General features: G+C 43.1%; 1 protein-coding gene across 11 annotated transcripts in view; it reads left to right on the top strand.

Annotated features, from left to right (window-relative positions):
- Positions 1-24,735, top strand: part of LOC140213725 (CCR4-NOT transcription complex subunit 7-like) — a 283,027-nt gene that overhangs the window by 18,173 nt on the left and 240,119 nt on the right. For 3 of the 11 annotated variants that reach the window (XM_072284995.1, XM_072285003.1, XM_072284994.1), the window contains exons 2-4: positions 6,593-6,676; positions 12,408-12,477; positions 17,136-17,250. The exons of 1 other annotated variant lie outside the window; for it this stretch is intronic. In XM_072284995.1, the coding sequence (XP_072141096.1) occupies positions 17,172-17,250 (79 nt within the window). In that variant the 5' untranslated portion in view covers positions 6,593-6,676; positions 12,408-12,477; positions 17,136-17,171. The remainder of the gene's footprint in view (positions 1-6,592; positions 6,677-12,407; positions 12,478-17,135; positions 17,251-24,735) is intronic. 7 more of the 11 variants (XR_011890645.1, XM_072284993.1, XM_072285006.1 and 4 more) reach the window with 4 other exon arrangements.

Genomic DNA, 24,735 nt, shown 5'->3' with positions numbered 1-24,735 from the left:
TTGCGGGAGAAGCGTCTCCTGGTGTTTGTTGCCGTCGACGTACTGGGTTCTCTATATTAAAGGAGCACTGACACAGAAAGCTTGTATCCCTTTTTTGTTGCTCTATTAAATAGCTGCCGACCTCGTAACTACATTGTTGTGCCAGAATTCCTTGAATGCACAGAAAACAGCCAACAATATCCTTTTTTACTAGCACATCAAAGCGCATGCCAAACCGAGCACACCTTCTTGGCATAGGCTTGATTTACAAGGGCACTCGTACATGTCACGAAAATCGGGAGGTAGAAGTCACATGGTATCACAAACCACTGATGGATGCACCAGTCAATTTGGTGCAATGGTCACAAACCACACAATGACTGTTACGCCGAAAACTGGATGCATGCCGGATAAACCATTCTTTCCTCTTTCACCCTGCGCTTCTTTCATTCAACATGACCTTTGTCCCCTGCTGTTGCTACTGCAGGAGTGCACAGCACCCTTCATCCTTCATCCTTCTCAGCTTTCCTAATCCTATTTATCCCCTCGTCTAAAGCTTGCATAAGACTATCATGATGCATTTTTGTCTACTGCACTGATCTTCATGTCAGTGATACCACATGATTTCCCCTACAAGCCTCCCAAGTTTTCATTACGTATATAGGGAGCCTTTGTAAACAAACCCTACGCTGTAAAATTTGCCATGCTTTTTTACTTTGTCATATTAAGATATTATAATTTATGGCTTGCTACACATTTTAGGAATTGAGGTTTCACACCATGATTAGAGCTTGTGACTGTCTAACAGAGCAAAATAACCAAGACAGAGTTTTTGTGCCGGTGCTCATTTAATCGAAGCAGATTTCTTAAAGATCTCCTGTGGACATCACAATTCTGTCACATCAGGTGGATTACTTGAAGGAGGCACAAGACTTTGCGAAGTGACACAGGGCCTGGCCTGTCACACCTCTTTTTCTGTTATTCTTGTTCATGCTAGTAATGTCACAGCAACTGCATGAACACCAACTAGCTCAACTTTCTGCATTAATTAAATTGCAAAGTAATTTGAGCTAATTAACATATTATTAATAATTTACTTATAATTTATCACTTTAGAGGTTGTATGTCCCAATTGCGGAATTGAAGTTGAGCAGTGATGAAGTAATACTCATGTAGCAAATATCCTGCGCTTAGCACCATTTTCGAGAAGCACGTCTCCAAAATCTGTGGTGAATTGCTTGATGTTAAAGGGACTGGCAACTAGCCAGAATGTGCTGCGAGATGTTGATGGAAATGAACTGACCATGATTTATAGTAATAAAATCCAGCACACTGTTCTTGATTTAAGTAGGAATTATAATTTTTAAGTGGCAAAGAAAGTCTCGAAAACCAGTAAGTGGCGAGGCCTGGCAAGGAAATCTTGGTACTTCGGGTGTATTCTATGAGATTGCTGTACGTAAGTTGAGTGTTATTAAGTACATCATAATTATTGCTTAAAATTGCAGTTGGTATAATATTAGACTCTCGTGCATTATTCTATGCTTCAGAAATGAAAAACTCTCTTGTGGCTACGGCAACACTCAGAACTCCATACCACGTGTAAAGGTGTTTGATCCGATAGGTTTCATTTTGACTGGCTAAATACCAAAGCAGTTGGACAGGAAACCATGAAAACACGTAGCTATTATCGCAAAAATCAGTTGACAATTAGGAAAGCACGAATCACAGGAACATCAACTTCCTAAAAAAAATTATACTTTGTTACAGCACGGCCACCCTTGTCGTCTGCCTCCCACTAATGCCGATGTATAATCACTGTCGCACTCGCCTATCACCGTTTTCAGCATGCTTCTAGTGATCGACTACATCCTCACTGCAGATAGAAAAATTCTGATAAAAAATTCTGATAAAAACGCTGTGGAACATTCGGTAGGCTTTCCATTGCAATGTGGGTACCATGAAAATTGGTTGTCAGTCCCTTTAACTGATCAGCACTCCATTTGCCACAGCGTTCATGAGTGTTGACTGGAGCATCAATGCTTGTGATTTGTTACCACATGGCCTTCACCTCCTTTTCCTATGATGTAAACAGGAGGGCCTTCTTCAAGCCCGAATTTGTCTTTGTGTGCTCTTACAACTGGCGATCGCGAGACCTTGAACTGAGTATCATCACGTGATCACGCAGTTGTCATTGAGGTTACAAACATTGAATGCAAATGGGACAGAGGTACTATTCCTTGCATGTTACATTAATGTCAACTTTAATATCATATTATGCTTTCCAGGATCATGGCAGTTTTGTTTTTGCTGTGAATATAAACCTGGTCATATTGTTTTCTAGCATGTTCCATAAATTCTGTTTTCTGTTTCAAATGCTGACTTCGATGTTTTGAGTGTGCGCAGTTGGAGAAGTATGGGAGAGGCCTTTGCCCTGCAGTGGGCGTAACTAGGCTGATGATGATGATGATGAGTCGGTCCAATATTTTTTCTGTTGTCTGCTGCCTGCCCAATGCTGATATTAATGCCTTTTCCTCGCTGGTGACCTTAACATTGATATGCTAAAAATTTCAAGGGCACAAAATGACTTGTCATCACTATTGCAGTCAAATGGTTTTGTAAACACTATTGAGAACTCTACTCGCATTACCCATTCGTCAAGTACCCTTAATGATCTTTTCATCACGAACACTGAAAAAAATGTGGTTCGATTGCAAGCAGTATGAGTATGAGCTTGAATGCCAGACTTAAAAGCGCAAAGGAAGAGTACTGTTCTACTTATTTCTCTGTCGTGGCCAGCAACACTGAGCTGCTATGGAAACGACTAAACATCGTAATTAATCCTAAGGCTGACTGTACAATTACAGGTCTGTCCATAAATGGTCAGATGAAAGATGGAATAGACGTATCAGATGCACTCAATTACCATTTTGTTGCGGTAGGCTAGTCAAATTCTTACAACATAAATCCGTATCCTATTCGGGGAACCGGTACATTCTCTTCTAATATGTTTTTTCCGACAACAGAGATTCAAGTTGTTCATATAGTTAAGTCTAAAAAATTCAAGAGCACTTGACGCAAATGGCATGCAAATATGCCCTATCAAATATATCATAGACATCATTGCTCCTATCCTGACGCAAATGTTTAATTTAGTGCTCGAAACTAGCTCTTTTCCGCAAAAGATGCAAATGGCGAGGGTAATTGCGATTCACAAGGGTGGTGATAAAAATGATCTGGGAAACTTTAGGCCGATATACATGTGACTTTTGGGATTCTTAAATAAACAGTCTAATTTCCAATGTCCAATGTGGTTTTTTGAAAGGCAAATCTACAGAACAGGCTCTTCTTGCTCGAAAATAATTTATAATTGATGCCTTTGAGGATAAACACCTTGTCTTAGGTGTATACATTGACTTCTCGAAAGCGTTTGACTGCATGCAACATAATCTATTATTATATAAACTAGAACTGAGGGAGTATTCAGTAAGACTCCACCTAGTGCACTGTCCATTTCAGCCGCTGCTGATTAGATGCAGCTGTACGAGTGAGGAGGAGACGAGCAGCCCTGGCCACTCAGCAGCGGCCGAAATGGACAGTCCAGTAGGTGGACTCCTACAGAATACCTCCCCACTATGGCGTGCGTGGGAAGTCGAACGACCTTCTGTATTCATATCTACAGTACAGAAGTCAATTTATTTCACATTGTAATTGCAATTCACAGTCTAAAAACGTTAATACTGGGGTCCTTCAAGGTACCATACTTGGGCCGCTCTTATTCATTGTCTATGTGAACGATATTTTTGGCTGTTATAAATTGTCACTAGGTTGGCTATGCAGATGATACAGCACTTTTTTCAATGGTATAAAGCCAATAGGATGATGTCTTCAGCAAATGATGTGCTTGCAGAGGTATTAAATTGGTCAAGAAGAAATTGCTTGAAAAGCAACACAAAGAAAACAGAGGCTATATTTTATCGCACTAAGCACACAGTTCTTGTTTTGACAGAGACTTTATATCTTGATAATGATGTAGTTAGTATTGTTAACGAGGTTAAGGCATTGGGAGTTACATATTCAGAGACTATCATGGAACAAGCAAATGGAAAATATCTGCAACAGATTAAATTGTGTTGCTGGGCTGATTAATAAAAACTGTCAAATATTACCAGTAAAAGCTAAACGTTTGATTTAATATGGATTATTTTTATCAACATGAAGTTATCGCCACCTTGTATGGGACTATATATATACATCATTAGGTAGCATTAAGAAACTCAGTCTGTCAAAAGTGCGCAGTTCATATGCTACTCATACATCTCCTTTTCTTAATGCATTTAAAATGCTAAAAGTGGAATTTATCTATGCATTCCGTCTTTCCTGTACTTACCGTTTTGCCATTAAAACCAATAACACTGACTTTATCAGTTCCTTTCGTTTAGTAAAGCGACACTACCTATACAACACAAGAATTCAGGATCCTTGGCTTCAGCGATTAGGCCGCACAAATTATGGAAATCAGTCGCTATCATTCCAAACAGCTCCGCTCTTAAACAAATATGCCAAACATGGGTTAATCGCTGAGACTGCATCCACGCGCACATTTTATTTGTTCTTATCAAGTTAAGATATGATTCAGTTCGCGTACCCATCAAGCCATTTTGCTGCCTGCTGCTTGCTTAGTTTCAGCAGCACTGTGTATATTGCAGCAGTCTCAGAATGCCGTCACTTGTAGCGCATGCATTTGTCAATGACTGTCTTATTCTTTTTTTCTCAAAGGCTGTTTTTTAGTTTTTGGTGGTACTAACTTCTTACTTTACATCAAAAAGTTTTCTCTTTGTGTCTTCTTGGCTTTTTCTTGATCTGTATTCTTTCACAATTTTGAGGTTATTTCAATTTTACAGGCAAGAGCAAATGGTAAACTGTTTTCGTTGCCTCTTTCTTTTTTAGATTTCACATGCTCGATACGACGCCGATTTTTCAACTCATATATTGCGAGATGTTTTTCCCTTTCTTATTTATTATATATTTGTTTGTTTTTATTTCATGGCTTTGTATTTTGTTTTGATCCTGTATTTGTGATATTCCCATGTTGTATGACAATTTTAATTAAAACCCATTCTGCTCTTTGTTTGCATAAATAATGAGTTATTTGTACATCTTTTGTCAAAAGTGCATCTTGCTTCAATAAGTATGGTCCGTATAACGTAAAACTATTCCAATATGTTTTTATTGCAATCTCCTGATGTCAAATTTGTGTAACCGCCGATGCAAGCATCGGGCGGTCACCCGCAGGGTTGTCTGGACAGACCAAATGCTCCCCTTGTTTATAGGAGGTCACTTTTGTTTGCTTAAAAAACGAATAAGATTGCCTGCACTGAGCGGCTTGTCTTATCTAATTGGCTCACAAGAGGCGAGGAGCATGCTCAAGTGGAGAGGGATTTGATGGGGCCAAGCCATTGCACTGAATATTGATAACCGGATAAAGAGGGTGGTACCGGCGCCTGCGATTGGTCCGCTTTTTCTTACTTAGCTTGCGGTGGCTCGTCGACATTCGCGGTTGTATGCAACGGAAGCTTAAGAATGACTATAATATGTGTCCTCAGCAAAGAAGAGTTGGCAGAACGAGGTCGTAAACGTGCTGAAAGTTCTCGAAAACGTTGTGGCCATGCTCTCTGGCAGGCGCGAGTAGCCGGTGCCGGAGCGATTGGCAGCAGCCATCTTTTATTCCTTTCGGAACGGGGCAGCCTGCGGCTGTTCTGAGGAAAATTCAGTTTTGTTCGGCATATTAATGCATCTCTAACGCATACGCATCACTTTGACACGGTAAGTTTTTGCGGTTTTGTGACGTCACGTAAGAGGCAGGTGAAGTGGGTGTGGCCTGAAAACTTTTGACCAATAGCCGAGGGCTCATGGCAGAAAGGCGTCGAATCAGAAATAACTATTTTTGTTTTTTTCAGTCAAATTATGCATAATCAGTGTGTACACGTCATATAAGATGGGGAGATATCGTGGTTTTCGTGATGTCGCGTGACAGACGGGTGAAGTGGGGGTGGTCCAAAAAGATTTTGACCAATCGTGGTGGGCTGATTGCAGAATTGGAATAGAAAAGTTTGGAATAGTTTTACGTTATAGCGTCCATGTTTAGTTGGTTCCCATTCACATTTATTTAGAAGTGTACGGCAGCTCACTTCCTGCTGGACATTGTAGGGGGCCGGAGCATTGTCAAGCTGCAGTTAGCTTTTTTTTCTGCCACTCCCATATTTCTCATGGAGAAGTAATAATTCCTTTGATTGATTGATTGATTGATCGATTGATTGGAGTATTGCGGGCTCAAATGAAAAGATACATTCTCATTGCCAGCTCCTAAATTGTTCTATTAAATGCAGCAAGTTACGTTAGTTTCTTTTGCATTTGTCCAATGAGAGAGCATCAAGCATTGTTCGTACATATGTTAGGCCGTGGTAACCATTGTTTACCTTCTTGGTGAGCCTTTTAAAGTTGAGTTCAAAGACTTGCAACCCTTGGTGTAGCTCTGTTGATACTGATTGGTTGCATAATCTGTGCAGCATTATATTTTCAGTTTTAATTGCATGGCATGTTTTGCATGCTGCAGGAAAGCTGTGTCCATCGTGCCTGAGTAACCGTTGCATTGGAGAAAACGTGCACTGTCTTTGGAGGCCACTGTTGAAAATATGTGGTGAAACACATTTTTCTTCTTGCTATTCTATAGAATTGTCAGAGTTTCCTAACTTCAAAGTGTAAGGAGGCATTGCTAATGGATGTGTAGTTATTGTTGATATTTTAATTATGTGTGCAGCAGAATGCCAATCTATGCAGCTCATTAATAATCCATGTGTATAGCTGCACAAGGTGTGCATAGGTGTGCGTATCTTCGTTGTTTACAGAGGCAGCAGGTGTTGGTGCTATTGCATTCCTGTGTACTTTAGATAACCCTTTAGGGATGGAAGATGAGCTCAGCTCATCGAGCACAAACTTGCAAAAGAAGACGAACAATGAGTACACCAGATCATCTAGTGATTTCTGTGTGTGTGCAAGCCTGAAGGTGATTTGAGCTCCTGTGTTGGGGGGGGGGGCTCTGCGCTTGTTATAGGTGGCAGGCTTTATTTTGTCCTTGTTCTAAAAAACATATTGGGAGAGTTGTTGCAAAGTGAAATTACGAGCAGTGAAGCCCGTCTTTGTTACAGTGTAAATTTTTTTTCTTTGTAAAATTCACCTTTCTGGCAAGATTTTCTCTAGAGCTAAAATTTGGGCTTGTTGGTTATTCATGGTCAAATACCAGCACGTGAAATACAAGGGACGAACCTATGTCTCTTTAAGGTCGCCTATAGTTTTTTATGCACTGGTATTTGACAGTCAAAAATTTTTCTCATGGTCTTGCTTTATATGATCATCAAAATCATTTGCATGCAAAAAAGAAAAAAAAATCGTTTTTATTTTGCGTGTTCTATTCGTTCTATCTCCAAGAATGAGCACAGGTGCATCCCATCGGAAAGATTATACAGCCTACTTTGTATGGCTTTAAGCTTTGTAGCAAGTTCCATGTTGCACCTCCAGTGTTCAAGCTGTTGTCCAGAGCTTATCTCATGCTGGCTGTGAGATGAGAGAGCCATTAGTCATTTCATTGTTAACTTTGTTAACATGGCAAGTGGGCTGTAGATTTTTGATGGGGGTGATGCAGTTTTTTAAATTTATTTTTTCGGTTTAGACCGAATTACGACCGATCACTTTACTAGACCATCTGTAATGGTAATTGCGCGGTGCTGTTGCATCTATCTTCCACTTTCTCTATATACCAGTGCCCACAAATCTTTTTGATTCTTTATCAACCCTTTGGTTAATACACTTCAAGCATTTCCATTTGCTGTGTGCTGTTTGCTGTGTGACCACATATAGTCTCGTGTAAACTGCTTGTCTAGAAAGTTAGATCGATTTGGCAATTATTTGCAATATCATCCCTTTAATGAGGCCCAGCAACACTGTTTTCACTGCCAATTGAACTAGTTCCAATAGGAATTGACACAGGCATGCAAAGCTTTATTGGTTGCTTAATTGTCTCTGCCCCCCTCCATTTTGGTGTTGTGCAGAAGGGTGTGGTTGGGAGAGTAATAAATTAGATTAAAATGCTTCAGAGGAACGCAGTTCTGCCCTGACCAAAACAATTCCCCTTGCTGAAACGTTGGCTCCAGCCTGAGGCATCCCTGTTGAACATAATAGACAAGACACAAATTTGACATGCCATAATTTTATTCAGGAAAGAAACGTGTGTGTAATAGGGATTTTATGGTGACCTTTGTGTATTCACTACAATTTGAAGGAATATTTTGTTACTTAGTGCAAGACTGCTCTCATAGCTAGTGGCCCGTTACTGAGTATGCTTATTATCGCTGAGTGCTGCAATAATGTATAGGAAATGCTTTGAAAAACAGTCATACAGGCATCTAAAGCAACCTAATACAGGCAAGCTTTGGTTCGACACCACTTCTGAAATTGTGGTATTAACTAAAGTGTCACGCACAAAAGCGCCAACTGTGTTTTACTTCAAGTGAAACTTTGAATAAACACACGTGTCAAGTCTGGGATGTCATTCATATGCCATTGCTTGAAAACAGCATCTCTTTATCTGACAGCAGCATGAAGGGTGCGCTGATACCCATGGCCTTTAATGACAAGAGCATTGCTCTCAAAAGCATGTTTTTACATTTGCACTCTGCACCCAATGTGTTTTGTATAAAAATTTGTTAGCCTTCAAATGGGTGCATGTTGGTTAGACGTAATGTTATTCTGTAAGGGTGAGGGAACACAAGCTGGCCACAAAGAACAATGCTGGCAACAACACCTAGCAGAGAATTGTAGAATATGTTAGTCCTATTGTGTAAAGCGAGCAGGGAGCCTGTGTATCAGTGCACCGACCATCAAGAACATGCTTTTCTTGAGTGTGATATACGAGTAACATGACAGCTTGACAAGCATGTTTACTGAAAATGACTCCAGAAATAAATCTCATAAGTTTGTGTTTCTTTTTTCCATACTGTAACATGTAGCCTGAAAATATATTCTGGAAATGGTTCAACAAGCTCACTGTGTGGGCACGTTATTACCGCATTTTGATTGTAAATTAGCACAGTTAACAGGAACGGATGAAGACAAGCGCGGAATTTGCAGCACACACACATGTACAGTGCAATCTTGTTGATACAATCTTCACAGGAACCCAAAAATAAAATGAATCATCCAAAAATTGTATTATGCAAAGCAAGCTCCAAAAATTATGAAAATAGGCGTACTCGATGACGGGCTCAATAGCACAGTTCTGTGCAGCGTCGAGTGATACTGCTCCGCATAACACTTTATGCGGAGCTCAATAGCACAGGTCTGTGTGGTGTTGAGTGATGCTGCTCCTTATAACACTTCATGCATAACAGATGCCGCACAAACCGCAGTCAACACACCTTAATTAAGCAACTTTAAAATAGCTCGACAGTTCACACTGAATGTTCTTCTTTTCAGTGCCCATAAAAAGGTTATTCTGGGAGTTACAAAAGGAAGCTGCTGCAGCAGCGTTTCACCGCTCCCGGCACGCCATGTGTGTTTTTCCTCCAGTGTAGCTGGGGCTTAAGACGTTCATGGGTCGTTGGAATGTTATTTAAGCTAGCACACTGGTATATAAAGCTAAGAGTTTTCGAAATGCCAGTAAAAGCTCACTTCTACAGTCATAATATCCAAGTTGAGGCGGAAATGCGATCACAATAACCGTATAAAAGTACATTGCTCCTATGGGACATTGGCCGGGAAACGGAAATGATACGTATTATCCCAAAAAACATTATACAGAATCATATCTACAAGATTCCACTGTGTGCACAATTTAAACAGATGTGTGCCTCAAGTTGATCTCGCCTAAGACCCAAGCAGAAAATTGGAATTGCGCAGCACCCTCCATGGTAGCTCAATAGATGTGGCATTGCACTGCTAAGCGCAAGGCCCTGGGTTTAATTTTGGCCGTGGCAGCCGCATTACAATAGAGTACAATGATAAAACGCTCGTAAACAGTGTTTTGGGTACACATTAAAGAACCCCAGGTGGTCAAAAATAATTGAAGACCCCCCCACTATACCATCCTTTGTCACCTACTGTGCAGTTTCAGTATGTTAAAGCCCACAATTGTGCAGCTAACATGACATCGCTGGGTACCAAGCACGCGATGATTTGAAGCAGGCTTAAAAAACAGCAGAAACTCCGTGTCAGTGAAAAAAAATTAAAGGGAATGTAATTGCCGGGAGGTAACCAACAACTCTTGTGACAAAGGTGAAATGGTTCTAGACAAACAAGAGTGGTAAAGGCATGCCATCACAGCCATCGTCCTAACCTCGGGATCTGGGTTGTCTCCATGATTTCACAAGTTGTTAAATTGTTGATCCTGCTGATAGCACTGGCTTGATCAGACTGGGGTTGGCATCCGCTGTCATTGCAATGGATTGATAAAAACTCAGGTGAACTTTTTTTTAGTTTATGCTCCTGGAGCCTGTCATTCAGCCATCTCCCTGTCTGCCAATGTGATCTCTGCAACAGGTCCGCAGTATAATATATTAAGTGACAGTATTTCTACTTCATATGAACTTACTCCTGCAATTGACGTGGAAAGTTTTTTTTTTTTTCTCGGGCTTTGTAGCTGGATTGCCATAGGTGCATTAACTTCTCGGGTACAGGAGATATAACATGGACATCTGCTTTCTCACCAATTCTTTTAGTCTATTACTACCACATGACTTATAGTGCCACAGTACAAGGTACCTCAAGAACATTGGCTTTCTGCAATATGTGTTATCACTTACATCACTCATTGAATGCCTTCTTAAAGCTTGTTGGAACAAAATAAGGATAACAAGGTCTCATTGAAGACTGACAAAGAAAAGAAGTGGCTATAATTCTGTTTATACATTGCCTTTCCCATAGGCTTAATATAATAGGTGAAAGTGCATGTGTCCATGTCGTATTCTCTGTACCTGGGAAGTTCATTTATGTTAAGAAATCCAGCTACAGCACTTCGCTCAAGAAAGCCTGCCTGTTCAATTACTGGAATCGAAGGAATAAGTTCATTGCATGTAGGAGAACTGTCACTTATGTTATGCCACAGACCTGCGGCAAAAAAGTATGTCAAGTGAACAGGCAGATGCCTGAATGACAGGTTGTGGGAGCATGATGTTAGAAATGGCCCTATTGGGTTTTTAGCAATCAGTTGCAATATGATCGAGTGTGCAAGGCATGCCCAGTTTGGCCAAACCAGTTTAATTGCCAAGCACAGCTTTCAAACAAGTTGCAAAATTGTGGACACAGCAAAGCGTTTGAGGTTATGCAATGGCAGTGTTAGTATGCATTTGGCTGCTCATGGGAGATGAAAAAACTTTTTCTTTAATGAATTGATTGTGATCTCTTGGCATTTTGTGTTCCCTTGCCTTTCTTTATTATTATTATTATTATTATTATGATTATTATTATTATTATTATTATTATCGTAGTAAATGTGGTTATCCATTTCTTTCTTTTTTTTGTGTTCGTGTGCTGATCAGTAGTTTTCACTTTTTTGCCTGCTTTGGTTTGTCTTGCATCTAGCAATGTTATGTTACTGTTGTGATTCCCGTTTTATTTTTGGGCCTTAGGTAAGATGAACTTGTGTGATAGATCTCTGTAAAATTGTGCACATACAGGAAATAAAGACTATTTGGAAGTTCAGTGCTGGTCTTTGTCCCAGCATCACTGCTATACAGTCAGGAAAAATTCTGAAGAATATGGACATTGGTAGTGAGCATGTCTAGGCTTAATACCATGCTCTACGCTGAGGAGACTATGAAAAGAAGTTGTGAATGGCGCTTGCACATATGCTTGTGTCGAGCATACATGGAAGATTTGGGGGGTGGGCTGTTGAACCTTTCTTGGGCCAGGTGATTGTGCTGGCCACAGCACAATCAAGGTTATCAGTTCAACAAGTGGCTAAGAAAACACCAACACACCTGTGATACTGTCAGTGGCTATTTGGGGAAAAGCTGGTGCAAATGCATCTCTACATCTCTATTTGATAGCTCGAAATTGTAGCGTGGGAACAGAAAAATTGTGTATGAAATGCTAGTAACACTAGATGAGGCGCTGCGATGATCTTTGTCAGGTGTTGCCTTAACCAGCAAAGGGCATGGTTGTCTTGAACAGGCACATTTGTAACCAGTGCTGCTGGTGTGCTGTTTTTTTCTCATGTTTGTTTTTTTGATAACTTTTGGTATGTGTTGACCTAATGAGTATTCAGTAGGAACTTTTTGCCATTTCATAAACTAGTCCTATGGACATGGCGTACTACATGTTGTGGTACACTTAGGTAACATGAAAGAGGTAATTGCTGGATTGTTTGTGCTTTGCAGATTTCTACACAGCGAGAGGTGCATGAAATTAAATATGTGTGGAGATCATGCTGATTAAGTGAGCTAAGAGGTAAGAAAACATAGCTGACTTAACACATGCAATTGACTGAATCTATTCTCCACGTGGTCAGCTTGTTGAGAGCAGCTTGGGAGGCGGGCTTTCCTCACAAATTGTGATTGAAGATATTAAAGAGATGGTAGATGGTCAACCATATTTGCAAAAATAGTAGTACGAGTTTTTTGTACAATTGCCATAATGAAAATCGTCTTGCATTTCATTTGAAACAGCACTTTGAGTGTAATGCAACAACTTCCTTTTTACTACATTTTTGCAATGCAAAAAGCATCAACAAAGCTAAACAAGCAAAAAGGAATCAATAGCCTTCAATGAAAAGTTAAATTAGCTTATTAGTTTAATTGAACTTGTTAACCTTCTTGGTGCAGATTAGTCGTTCGGCCTTAGGATAAAGTTGCTGTTGATGGCATCACACTGGCAATACCTGTGGGTTAATGCCAAGATGTCATGTTCTTCAATGTGCTCAATGTTGCATCAGTATTAAACAACTCTGGTTGCATCTTCACATTTCATTATGGAAATGCAGAGCACTTTGCATAGCTCATCTAATTTTTGCTTTGCCAAAGGTAAACTTCGCTGCCTCAGTGATGGGGCCCGCTCTCGTGCACAACGCTTCCATGAAATGAGCCATGAAATGGCCCCAAAAGCAAATTTTGGTTATACCCTGGAAGTTGTGACGTGTCCTCTAGGGAGCGTTCTGCCGCAAAAATTTTGAAATCGGCTCCTTAATAGCCGAGATAGAAATACTTCAGTGCCGCGAACCCATGATTTCAGCAGGCGAGCTCCACTGCCAAGTGAGGCACGCTGTCCACTCGCCCTGTCTAGCCTCTGCAAGCGAAATTACTTCCCTGCGTTCTCCCATACCGGACCTCGAGGATAGTCTGAAGCATAGTCACGGGTGCCGCCTTCATTTTTTTAATCCTCGCTTTTTTTTTCGGCGCTGCGCACTTCTGCTGACGGCATTGCACGCGAGCTGTTGTGATTGTAACGTTTCGCACAGCGTATGATTTCGTGCGCTGTGTACAAGGACACATGACTAGCAGTATAATTCAGTGCTACACTAATACTGAGGCAGAACAAGCGGATCACAGAGCTTGATCACGCAGTGGAGCATGGTAGAAAATGGCATAGTTTCAGAACCTGCACATGTGACTACCCGACTGTGGGAACTAGCAGATGAAGCGGAAGTACATCTCTTGCTTCGGTACGAAGTAAAACAAAAAACATGCAGACATTCCGTTTGTGTGTTTTATTATTTCTCTAAACTTCAAATTGACATTTCAGACCTTTCCGCGGCACGTAGCCATGTAAATCTTCGCAAACACGATCGTTAGCGCACATTGTATGCTCTGCACTTGTAAGCTCCAAATGACTACACCTGGTGAGGGGCCTTTAAAAGAAATTCTCAGCAAATTGCGTAATATATAAGAAAAAAGCGCATAATAAAGGGCTTCAAAAAATTTTAGTTGCAGCCACTTTAGTGAAGAAAATTTTAATAATGGTGAGCGTTATTTCACTTGCTTGGGAATGTTTTACTGTTTAAAGGATACTTAAGGCCCACAACAAATCATGGTAAAGTGATGAATTTGTGCTGCAAAATGTCTAAACCATCCCTCTTACCCAGAATTTCTAAGTGAGAAAAAAAGTGCACTAGTGTCAAACAGGATTGGTGCCACCCACTGTGAATATGAAGTCTGCTCCCACTGACATACTATTATCTCCTGGTTATAATTGGTGTACACAAGTAAGCCACAGACAATGAGGTTTCTTTTGCTTTTCAACATGCTTTTTAGCCAATTTTGCTGCATTTTTCAACAGCACAAATCGGTCATATCTCCTCACACCGCTCTGTCCACTTAGAGAGGGCAGGTATAACATAGGCAGGCAGGCATAAGAGGGCCGTGGTATAGTTCGTGCAAATAAAATGGACAAGAACACGCCACTACCAATTGAAGTTTATTTTGATTAGAGAAACGCTGTTTATACAAGATGGTGCCCCCACTTCTACAATTATCTTCTTTTTTCTGCTCAACGTAAACTTCATTTGCTGGTGGCATTTGTTTGCGTCTGTTCTTGCCCTTGTCCACTTTCTTCATGCCACCTACCGATATACCATATGACATCTAAGCACTAACTTGCCAACAAGAAGCTGCGCCACAGTGCTTTGATTTTTCTTGTGCATTTACAAATGAATTGCACACCTGAAACAGTTTTCCCCAATAGCATGAATTGGCAAGAGAGGGACGCAGTCTTTCATTCAGCAATTTGCTTATTGACTTTAAGCACCACTAAATCTTGACAATGAGCCATCTTAAAGTGTTGGCTACATTTGTAGAAACCTTACATTTTTTGTTTTATGCCCAGAGACAACTAATTGTAAAGAACATCGTGAGTGACAGTTCTATGCAGTCCTGCAATTCCAGTCACCAGCAACAAACGGAACGGTTTATGTTGTACACTCTAAATGCTGCCCCGGTGACCTTGGATGTCCTGCTCTGCCAGACATATAAAGTCAGAGGTTCACATTAAGAGGGCACCACTACCCAGCCATAGTGCTGATAGAGTGGTGTGAAGAGGCGACGTCAGCGTGCTCTGTAGAAAAATCCAACCGAATTTACCAAGCTGCATTGCTAGAATTCGCATTTACAAATGAAAGATCTTAGCTATCAAGATATTGTGCTATATTTTCACGACAGGAAGCACCAACTCCCGTCTCATGTTTTTCTTCCTTACCGAAACTGTTCTGGCTAAAGGTGATGCTTTAAGTTGCATGGAAGGCCGATCTATATTTACGTTCGACATTCTTTTTCTCGCTGCCTTTTTGGTAGATAACTTTTTTTTGCATTGGGCTTACCGTTAACTTCTTTTTCTTTTCAATGTATATCTAATTCACTAATATTGTTAATGCTGAAACATACTGTATGACAGCAGGCCCTGCTCTTTGTCACTGTAGTTGCTTCCAATAGACCCTTTTCCTGGTTGTAAGTGCGCTTCTTTCCGGTAACATTTGCCCAACTAATGGCTACGCCATTCATCATTAAAATGAAAATGAAGTGCTAGCTGCATATTTTGGGGCCTGTCTTGTCTGCATGGTCTCATCATGAAAGCTACATTTTTCCCATAATACAAGCAATACATGCTGCTTGAAAAAAAGAAATTCATTGACGATTGTGATACTCACTAATGCGAAATTTGAGTGCAGCTCTGTACTTGTTTTCATTTTGCGATATATTGGTTGGCGCAAAAAGTCTTTCTCTTGCGGCATGTTGCAAACAGAGCAAAGTGTGGCACGACTGCCTCGCTAATCTGAAAATTGCGAAAGGCAGCGCGTGGGTGATGTGTGGGCGCGATTCACAGCAGCTACCGCAGACAGACCTCCCAGATGACGAGCACTAATCTGGCACCATCTCCTAGCCATCATTGCTGCACCACTCATTTCTTCTCATGCTTTCGCCATACCCTCCTCCTCCTCCTCCACTTTCCTCCTCGTGTCTTTATCCCCCACTGCACTCTGCAGTTGCTCTTTCATGATTCGCTGTGCTTGTTCGCTCAGTTACACCGACGCTCACCACAGGAACGGGCTTCTGCACTGTAAAATGACTGTCACCATTAGTAGGGTGAGCTGCCTCGCAGCAAAGCTAGCTTTACAATTGCAAAAAAAGGGTCTATTCACAGAATAACTGTTACTTGAGTTATAAATGAATTAGTATAGTGTTTAGTACTAAATGGTTTTGTAAGCACTCCACAGCTTAAATTTCGCTCCAGCATTGCAGAAATGCTGCCATAACATTTGTGTTAAGCTTCGTGTGCTTAAATCAGCATTTTGAGGTGCCAGATGTGATAGGTTAGGCTTTGTCAGGTCATGCTAACATTTAGTGTCATTTTAATGTTGCCTTTGGTGCAGAAGTGCTACGGGAGTATGAGGACATAGACCAGCATTAGATTTTAAGACTCACTTTCACCTTGCCTGTGCTGACAAAAACTGCCACCGTGTATTTTTGTGTGGTCAGCGTAGAATATGTTAAACAGCAGGTTAAAGGAGTGGCTGGCGTGACATTCTTGACCTTTCTTTTCTTCATTAAACGAAGCTCCAAACCCTCCAGACCCTGAAAAAAGTACTGGTACGATACAGTGCACCTTAAATAATTAACTATAATAGTGCAAACCAGTTTTGATTTCAGTATCCAGGAGGTAGATACCTTATGCCATATACGTTGGCTTTCTCCATTCCTGCAATAATGGTCCCTAGAAGTGGACTTTACTGTGCTGCGGCAGCGACACGAGATTGCAGCCAGAGCAACAATGTGCCGCATTCTTGCTTTTCTTCATTTAAAAAAAATCGAATGAGCAACATCGTCAAACCTAGGCTTATTACTAGGCATGGGAAAACTAAGTTCTAAGTCATGACGAAATAATGTCTGGCATGAGGTCGAGCGTTTCGAGACCAACTTAGCTGTTCAATTCAAAAGTGTGTTTTCCAACTCTCATACTGCGATAAGCGTCCTTTTACGAAAGAAGCATGTGGAGTTTGAGTTTCTACAACTCTGAAAGCAGTGAAACGTCTTCATCATCGAGGGAACTAATACCATAACAGATTCTGTTCGATACAAAAGGCAACTTAAGGTTGGCTACCTGCGTGATCTGCGTCGCAGGAGGCTCCTTTAATGCCGATACAGTGAGCAGCAGAGATGCGAGACGATCTGTTCTGGCGTGGTTCATGGGATGGTGGCCGCGTGCAAGGGCCGAGAAGGAAGAGGCGCCCTACAGGTTTTGCCTCCTTTCCATTGCCTTCACATGTCACACTGCTAACAGTCTCACTTTCAACAGCTAAACACGTGACTTTTGCATCATTTTTGTCTTCAGGCTTGGTATGTGCTTAAGTTTTTGCCAACGTTGTCGCTTAACATCCTTCAGTTGTCCGCCATCATGTGTACTTGCAGGCACATGATGACACTAACACAGAATGGTGCAAAGAGGAATGTTAAGGATTTGTGGTAAAAGTATCTGATGATCAAAGGAAAAACAAATTGTGGAACCTAGTACTTTCCTTGGCAACTACTTGGCAGCACAGCCCATTGCAATAAGCACTTGTATGCTCTAAATGAGCTGGAGACATCACTTTTAGTTCCATGTTGAAGAATCAAAAGTACTCAGTTTCCTTTATTTTTCTCACGTTTTTGCATTACAGTAAAACCTTTCACGGGACCGAAAAAACGTGAATTAAGGCTAAACCCCATTAGCGCGATTTTGTGCGCGACAGCGACGAGCGACGGGTTCGCGCGACGGATCGGGCCGTCGCTTGAACAGATCGCTCGGTCTTGTCGCGCGATCGCTCGGTTTTGCAAATCTAGAATTCGTCGCTCGTCGCCCGGAAGTGCTATGAGCGACTAGCCAATAGCGCAAAGCCGGAACTGGATGTACATAACTCCAGTACTTCCGATTGCCGCACGGAACGAGCAAACGATTGAATTTTTATAAGTGCAAGGATAAGAACCTACTACAAGACTTTCAGAAATATTTTATGCTGCTTTTTACAGTAAAATACATCAACTTAAGTTAATAAAGCACGCGTCACGCTAGTTTCGGCGCCTATATTGCTGCCCTCATACCGGCAACACTGGGGAGACGTCGCTCGAAGTCATCGCTCGCATGGGGTGCAACTTGTAGGCGACGAGCGAACGCGACAGCCATCTCCATCGCGTCGCTTGTCGCTGTCGCGTGCAAGATCGCTTGCATGGGGTTTATACTTTAACCGAATGTCGAATTATCGAGGTATCAGGAAAGCAAGAAATGCTTACTACGTCAACACGCTTTTATTTACTGAATTAGGAAATCCTTTCTATTTTGCATAAAAGCAGTGCGGAAGCTGGAATTCTCGTCATCTCGTGAATCATTAGCGCTCGATCGGAGCGACGAAGGCCTCACGACTTCCTTTGCAGTGCGGCCGCGGCGCGCGCCTTCATAAGAGAGACGCTTTTCGCTACCGCGCGCTCTTCCCGATTTTTTTCGCCAGTGAGCTGGTCGCCAACAGATCGGCCGTCGATCGCGATGTAGCCGGTGCTCTTCGTTTTCGACAGCTTCCACCGTGTTTGTGACATTGCGCACGCAGCCATTACACCGAGCCAAACCGAAACTAATGTTTGCCGCAACCGCTGTGGACGAAACCGCTGTGGACGAAACCGCAGCCGCTATCGACGCGATCATGGAGGGCAACCATACAGTTCTGAATTACACACTGCCAACGCGGTGTTATGAGCGATGGTAAGCGCAAGAATAAAGCATAGGCACGCAGCGTTCCGGCGTTCTTGTCCCCTCTACTCTGCAGTCAAAGTACGATCAATGCCTCTTTTACTAGATGCCCGCCGCGTTGCTCGCTTTCCCATAGTAGCGGCGGTTCCCTTAGTTCAGCATAAATTCCGTGAGGCGGCGCTCGTTGCCTTTTCAACTTCCGGCGGAAGTGGCGGGCACTGTTTCAGTTCCGCATCTCCTCGCCGCGCCCGCAGCGAGTATGCGGCCTGCCTATGCACTGGCCACAGCGGCGCTACTGTCGAAGCTTGCGCCAAGGAAGCGCATCGTCTGCTATAGGCGCCTAGTGTTCCGTTGTGCTTTCGCACGGCGCTTAGCTTCACACTTCACGGCGTCATTATCTGCGCTGTACAAGCTTTAAAAGTTAGCCCACGTATGCGTAGAAACGATCAGTGATTTAGAGAAAGGTGGGAATTGGCGATTACATTTCGTTTTCGGCAGAATCGTCGCTTTCGTGCGTGTGCATATCGCGCTTTTGGTTTTTAATGCGTTTAAACGCTTTAAACCTGCTGCAGAAAACTACGTTGTCGAATATATGGCGTATGAATCAGTTTATTGATCTAAACATCTTTAAACAATGTTATAAATCGTGTGAATCTAATTGATCGTCTGTGCATCTCGGCGCTGGCGTTTCATACCTTCCGCGTTTGTATGGCGAAATGAGGAGTTTACTCCGCCCTATCGCTTGAACGGTGATGCTACCTCTCCGTATCAATCACACTGATCTCGAATAATTTTTATTCGTTTTCCGAACGCGAAATCGCGTAAGTCAGGATTTACAAAAATTGAAACAACAAAGCTTGAACATTTCCCCCGATTTTATTAGGGACGAGATACACCCTCCTGGGTCGTCTAGAGAGGTTCCATAAAGCGACTCCTTAGTTTTCAAAGCGCATATAGAGGGCTACCTGATAAATGGATATCATGCTAACATTGCTCTGCTACCTCTGGTAAATAGTTATAAAATAAAAACATTACAGAGATGTTTTTCGTGGACTTGTATTAGCATATTATAGTTTATTAAAGCTTTTCACACACTTTCAGAGACCTTCCTTTTCACTCCATTTACCATTCACACGATCGAGCTTTGCTTTTTTACGTTCCCTCCGAGTTCTATTGGCACTGTCGTTCTCCTGGCTCTTCTTTCGGGAAAAAAGTGCATTCGTGTGACCAAATAGAAGTGTACAATCTGTGCTGTAAAATCACAGATATGCTCTGGGCAACCGATACAGTTTGTCCCTGTCTTGGCCAGGGCATAAGCTGCCCGTGCAACTAGGGTAAAAGATCCCCAAAGGCTTATTTTTTTCATGCTTACACAATGGTCTCTTCTATGCTTTTCACGCAGCTAAACAGTTCCCTTGAAGGACGAACAAGGCTGCCAGTCACAAACTCGTGTTCAATCACAAGCATTGCTTCAGGCGGTAGAAAGTCTTGTGAAGCCATTGTATCCCTTTTGCACTTATGCAGGAGGTCAAGATCGTCATTTTATGTAATTTTAAGTGATAGCCATATCCATGGGGAACGTCGGCACCAGTTTTCCGCGGGCAGATACTACGTAGCTCATGTCCTTGCGAACTACGACACTGTTCAATATTGTGTATACCTCTCCCTCCATTCCTGCCTCGTAAAAAACAATCTGTGATCGCTGTCCATTTAGTCTTCAAGAACTGCCGATCTCCACTGTCGAGGCAACCGCAAAGACGCGCTCTTTTCCACCATCTCATCAAACAGCTGATTTGCACGTCTCCGGTTGCTCTTGTGCGGTGTCCTCTGCAGCGTCGCTCTGAGTTGCCCCTGCGTTTGTTGCGACACTTGCTCTCTTTTTCGGAGATTTTCTCCGTTTACAATTTGAGGATAAGTACTGCGGGAGATTGGGAAACATGGTAGGAACTGCATCACTCCTGAGAGACCATACTCCGCGCTCGATTTCAATTACTTTTCCGTTGATTATATGTTTATACGACTTCACAATGTCCCCTTCTTGGAAGTGGGTGTCGCACACTTTGGATATCTTCCCCAACACTTTGTCTGCGTGGGGTATCGCTCTCTACCACTTTGCAGGGAGAAGCGGATCGGTCGGCGGAGCGAAGAGCTTCTTCTCTGTGTTGCGCCGGTACCCGCTGGTACATCCCGGCACGAAACACGTTGGCATTTGGCTGCCCAGTACTAATACATTGTAACGAAAATAAATCACACGCACCACCTACCTTCTGACAGCTAAAAATTAAAAAAAAAATGTGGCATTCAAGAGCGGCAGTCCACGCTACTTGCATATTTGCAGGTCCCAAGGGCAACTTGAGCGCCCACACCGACCACACCATACCATACACCGAAAGCTCCTAAGCGCAACTTGTGCACTACTCACGATAATGGACACACACTTGCAGGAAAAAAATCGGAACCACTCGACAAAAAACGTGATGCAATTGCTCACGTCTACCATACATCTACTGCAGCGTCTGCAGCGTTGCTTGCACGGCAGCGTGGCTAGCGTAGCGCAAACTTCGACCGCAGCGCCAACCTAGTGCCTAGGCGCAAAACGCGCCCGCTTTGGGAAGAGCAGTTTTGAAACTAAAAAAGCTTTATAAACGATGTGCGCGGGCGTCTGTTAGCGAGCGTTATCGCGGGCCTCCGAGATGGTGACATATACCATGATAATCTCAAAGGCCGCAGCACGTGATCTAAGTTGCAGGCGTTTGCCATGAGAGGCGCTCGTTGCCTTTTCGCGGTAAAGGCTTTATTTCGCGGAGACGAGACGTTGCCTTTCCGCGGAGACGAGAAAAGGGAGAGGGCACGGAACCGAGTTTACCGGACAACGCGGCAGGCATCTAGCGAAGGAGGCATTGGTACGATTTCCACTGATGACTATGGCGTTGCGGACTCCGCTGCTTCGTTTCGGTTGGTCGTCAACGCCGTTCTTGCTCATATGTTGCACATTCGCTGCACTGACCGAGCTCTGAGAGTTGTCCGGATTAACCGGTGTGCGGTACATAGAATTAACGAGAGTGCATGCGCCTGCCCAGGCCAGAGGACGAGCCCGAATTAACGAGGGTCGAACTAACGAGGTTTTACTTCTGGTACGTTTTCATACATTGAACGTTCTGATAAACGAAGAAATGAAGCATTGTTCCCATGTTGGTTGGTTGTTGGCTTGATTGTAATCATTATTAGGTAGTTCTGGGCCTTTGTCATGCTGCCTCTACGGAGAACAGCTTTTACCTACAGCTTCCTTCATTGTGATGATGTAATATTATTATTATTATTATTTTATTATTATTATATTCATCTGAAGAAGCCCTGTACTACCTTCAAACATAAATAAATCTCCCTACTCTCAAGGCAGTGCTGCCGTAAAAAACCTGAGAAGTGCTATTCCTGGACAGGCAGCAAAGAGCCTACAGTTCTGCCAAAAAGACCAGCTGCTTTTCCTTTCTACTTGTCGAAGCCCTGCTGCTTTTCACCCTTATACCGAACAACAAAACACGGGGGCTGTTGGCCAGATTTCTTTAAATGTCCTGACTAAGCAGTGCTTCAGGCATTATTGTTTCGTTTGACTTTGACAAATGAAATTAAAGGTATTGGTCATCTCAAAACGCAACATGAAGGACTTAAATTTCCAGCCTTGAACAGTGGTTGTCTGCTTGAGTTTGCTGGCACCTCCAGGTCAAACAACTCGTTATCTACAAAGCTTCCCCACTTATGCGTGGTTGCATCCTCATGTACAGCCTATCGTAAGATTGTAAAGCTCAAGTGGTCACTGCTGGCAATGGGCAGCTGGCCTGTACGTTTATTGCAATGGGGTGTACATGTGAATTGTGTGCGTGTATGGAAAAGATTCCGCCTTGCAATGGAGTCGTTTCCCTACAGCCCGAGTTCTCATTCTGGATGTGGGTCGTGCCTTGCTATCAGGAATGCCTTGCGTGCACTTTGCTGGCTATATTTTTTCTTGTAGATGTAAAGAACACTGGTAAATGTTTGTGTAGTTTGACTGTCGCATTTGGCAATGTCAAGCGTATGTCTTATGGCGTTTTTCACTGGTCGATCTGGAGCGGCCGCCGAAATCCTCGAGCGAGCGCTCGGGTTTCACAAATCCGAATCGGCCAGCGGAGCGCAAGAACGCTCCGCGGGGGATCATACAGGAAGTCTGCGTTACACGTCGCACAAACCGGTTCCGGAAACCATGCCCGACTTCCACTCTACGTTTCCACGGCAACCAAACTCGCCCTCCCCCGTGCGTAATTTGACCGCGGTAGTCGCACAGTCCGTCATTTCCATGTCGCGCCCGCAAGGATTGTGCATGGACAACGTGCATAGAAGGCTTCGTACAGCACCTGCGTCACCTCGTAATCGCTGTCGACCGAGCTCTCATCGCTAAACGCGAGCTCTGCCACAGCACCGTACGCAGCCATATCATGGCCATATTGCGAAGCAACACAATGTTGTGCGTACCAACCGGGTACCGATTTCCCTTGAGGACGGAAGTGACGCGAGCTGTTTCCGCCCGAATCCGCGCCTCGGCGGCGGAGCAAGTGAGAGCGATCCGGCGCGGAGCGAGTTGATCCGAAACGACCAGTGGAACGCGCGAACCCGCTCCAGATCGACCAGTGAAATTCGGATTCGTTGCCGCGGAGCAGGAAATCCTGCTCCGAATCGACCAGTGAAAAACGCCATTAGTCAAAAGGAGGCAAAATAGGCCAATAGCTACTGGCTCTGAAAGCTTATCACTGATAAGGCTGCTCTGCCACCTGATTGCATGAAGCATGGTGTCCAAGCTGTGCCAAAGAACTTTGTCTCCCTCACGCAGTGCCAACCTTTGGCACATTGGTGAAAACAGCGCCAAACCGAAAATTGGCTATGAGCTCTGGCTGCAGTGGTATACACTTTTGCCCAGCGCTTTCCACTTCACAACACTCCATTGAAATCGCTGAGATTGTGTCGTCTTACGTCGTCTGCTCAAAGTGTAATGCTGCACAGTCTCAGAGGCCATGTTTTTGGCATACTGCAATTATCACTTGCCATCATAGGCTTTTACATTAGTATAACTAGAGGGAAATGTGACACTGCGATCGTTCGACCATCATGGGGAATGATGGGAAGTACAGGCTACGGATTGGCATTCTGTTGACTGGTGAACTAGTCCACAGGTATTTTTTTGGCAGTTTTGGTTTCGCTCCAAGCGCAATTGCTATAACCTGCAGTGGGACAGTGCGATGCAAAACTTTCTGCCTTTGTTCTGTTGCTCGAAAGTGGCGATAGCGCGCTGGGCCAGCGGCTGGGCTGGTGTTTGTGTCGCAGTGTGGTGTCGAAGTCCTGACGAGAAAGCGACGGTATAGTAAACGTTGAAAGAACGTGTTTTGACTGTTTGGACCTTGGTTTGTTAAGTGTGTTAGGTTGGCGCTGTAGCATTACGTGCTGTATGAAACTTCAGAATAGCAAAAGGAAGGCACTACTGTTACAAAAATAGACAGTTGTACTTCTAGTGGTTTCACAGTCAAATTTTATTGAAGGCTTCATTATGCATTGCTCGTTTATGTGCTCATTGAAATGTGTGTCTTAGGACTTCGAGAACACAAACTTACTTGTGGTAGGAAAGCTTGCTACTTCCTGGCTGTAGTCTAGTGCTGCAAAATGGGTAAGTGCAAAGCCATGCCATAACGCTTCGGAAGCGGTACGTCAATATAAAATATAATGAAGCATACTCGTAAAAAGCCACAAGCGCCCTAGCTAGCACTGCAGCAGATGTGCTAAAAGTACTTGAAGACGTTCAGCACTCGTGACAGCCGACGCAGCCTTTCGAAAGAGCGAGAGAGTTCGGAAGTGCCTGTCGTCTGCGAGAAAAGTATCGCGTTCGCAGCGAGCAGGCGTCGTAGCAGACGACACTTGTAGCATTCCTCTCAAAGGCACAACACTCTCACAACGCAAACTTTTTATTTCGATAAGTACTTG

Source organism: Dermacentor andersoni, chromosome 1 (assembly GCF_023375885.2).
Source record: "Dermacentor andersoni chromosome 1, qqDerAnde1_hic_scaffold, whole genome shotgun sequence".
NCBI lineage: Eukaryota > Metazoa > Arthropoda > Arachnida > Ixodida > Ixodidae > Dermacentor > Dermacentor andersoni.
Note: the sequence above shows the minus strand (reverse complement) of the source record. Positions and strands in the feature narration are given on the sequence as shown.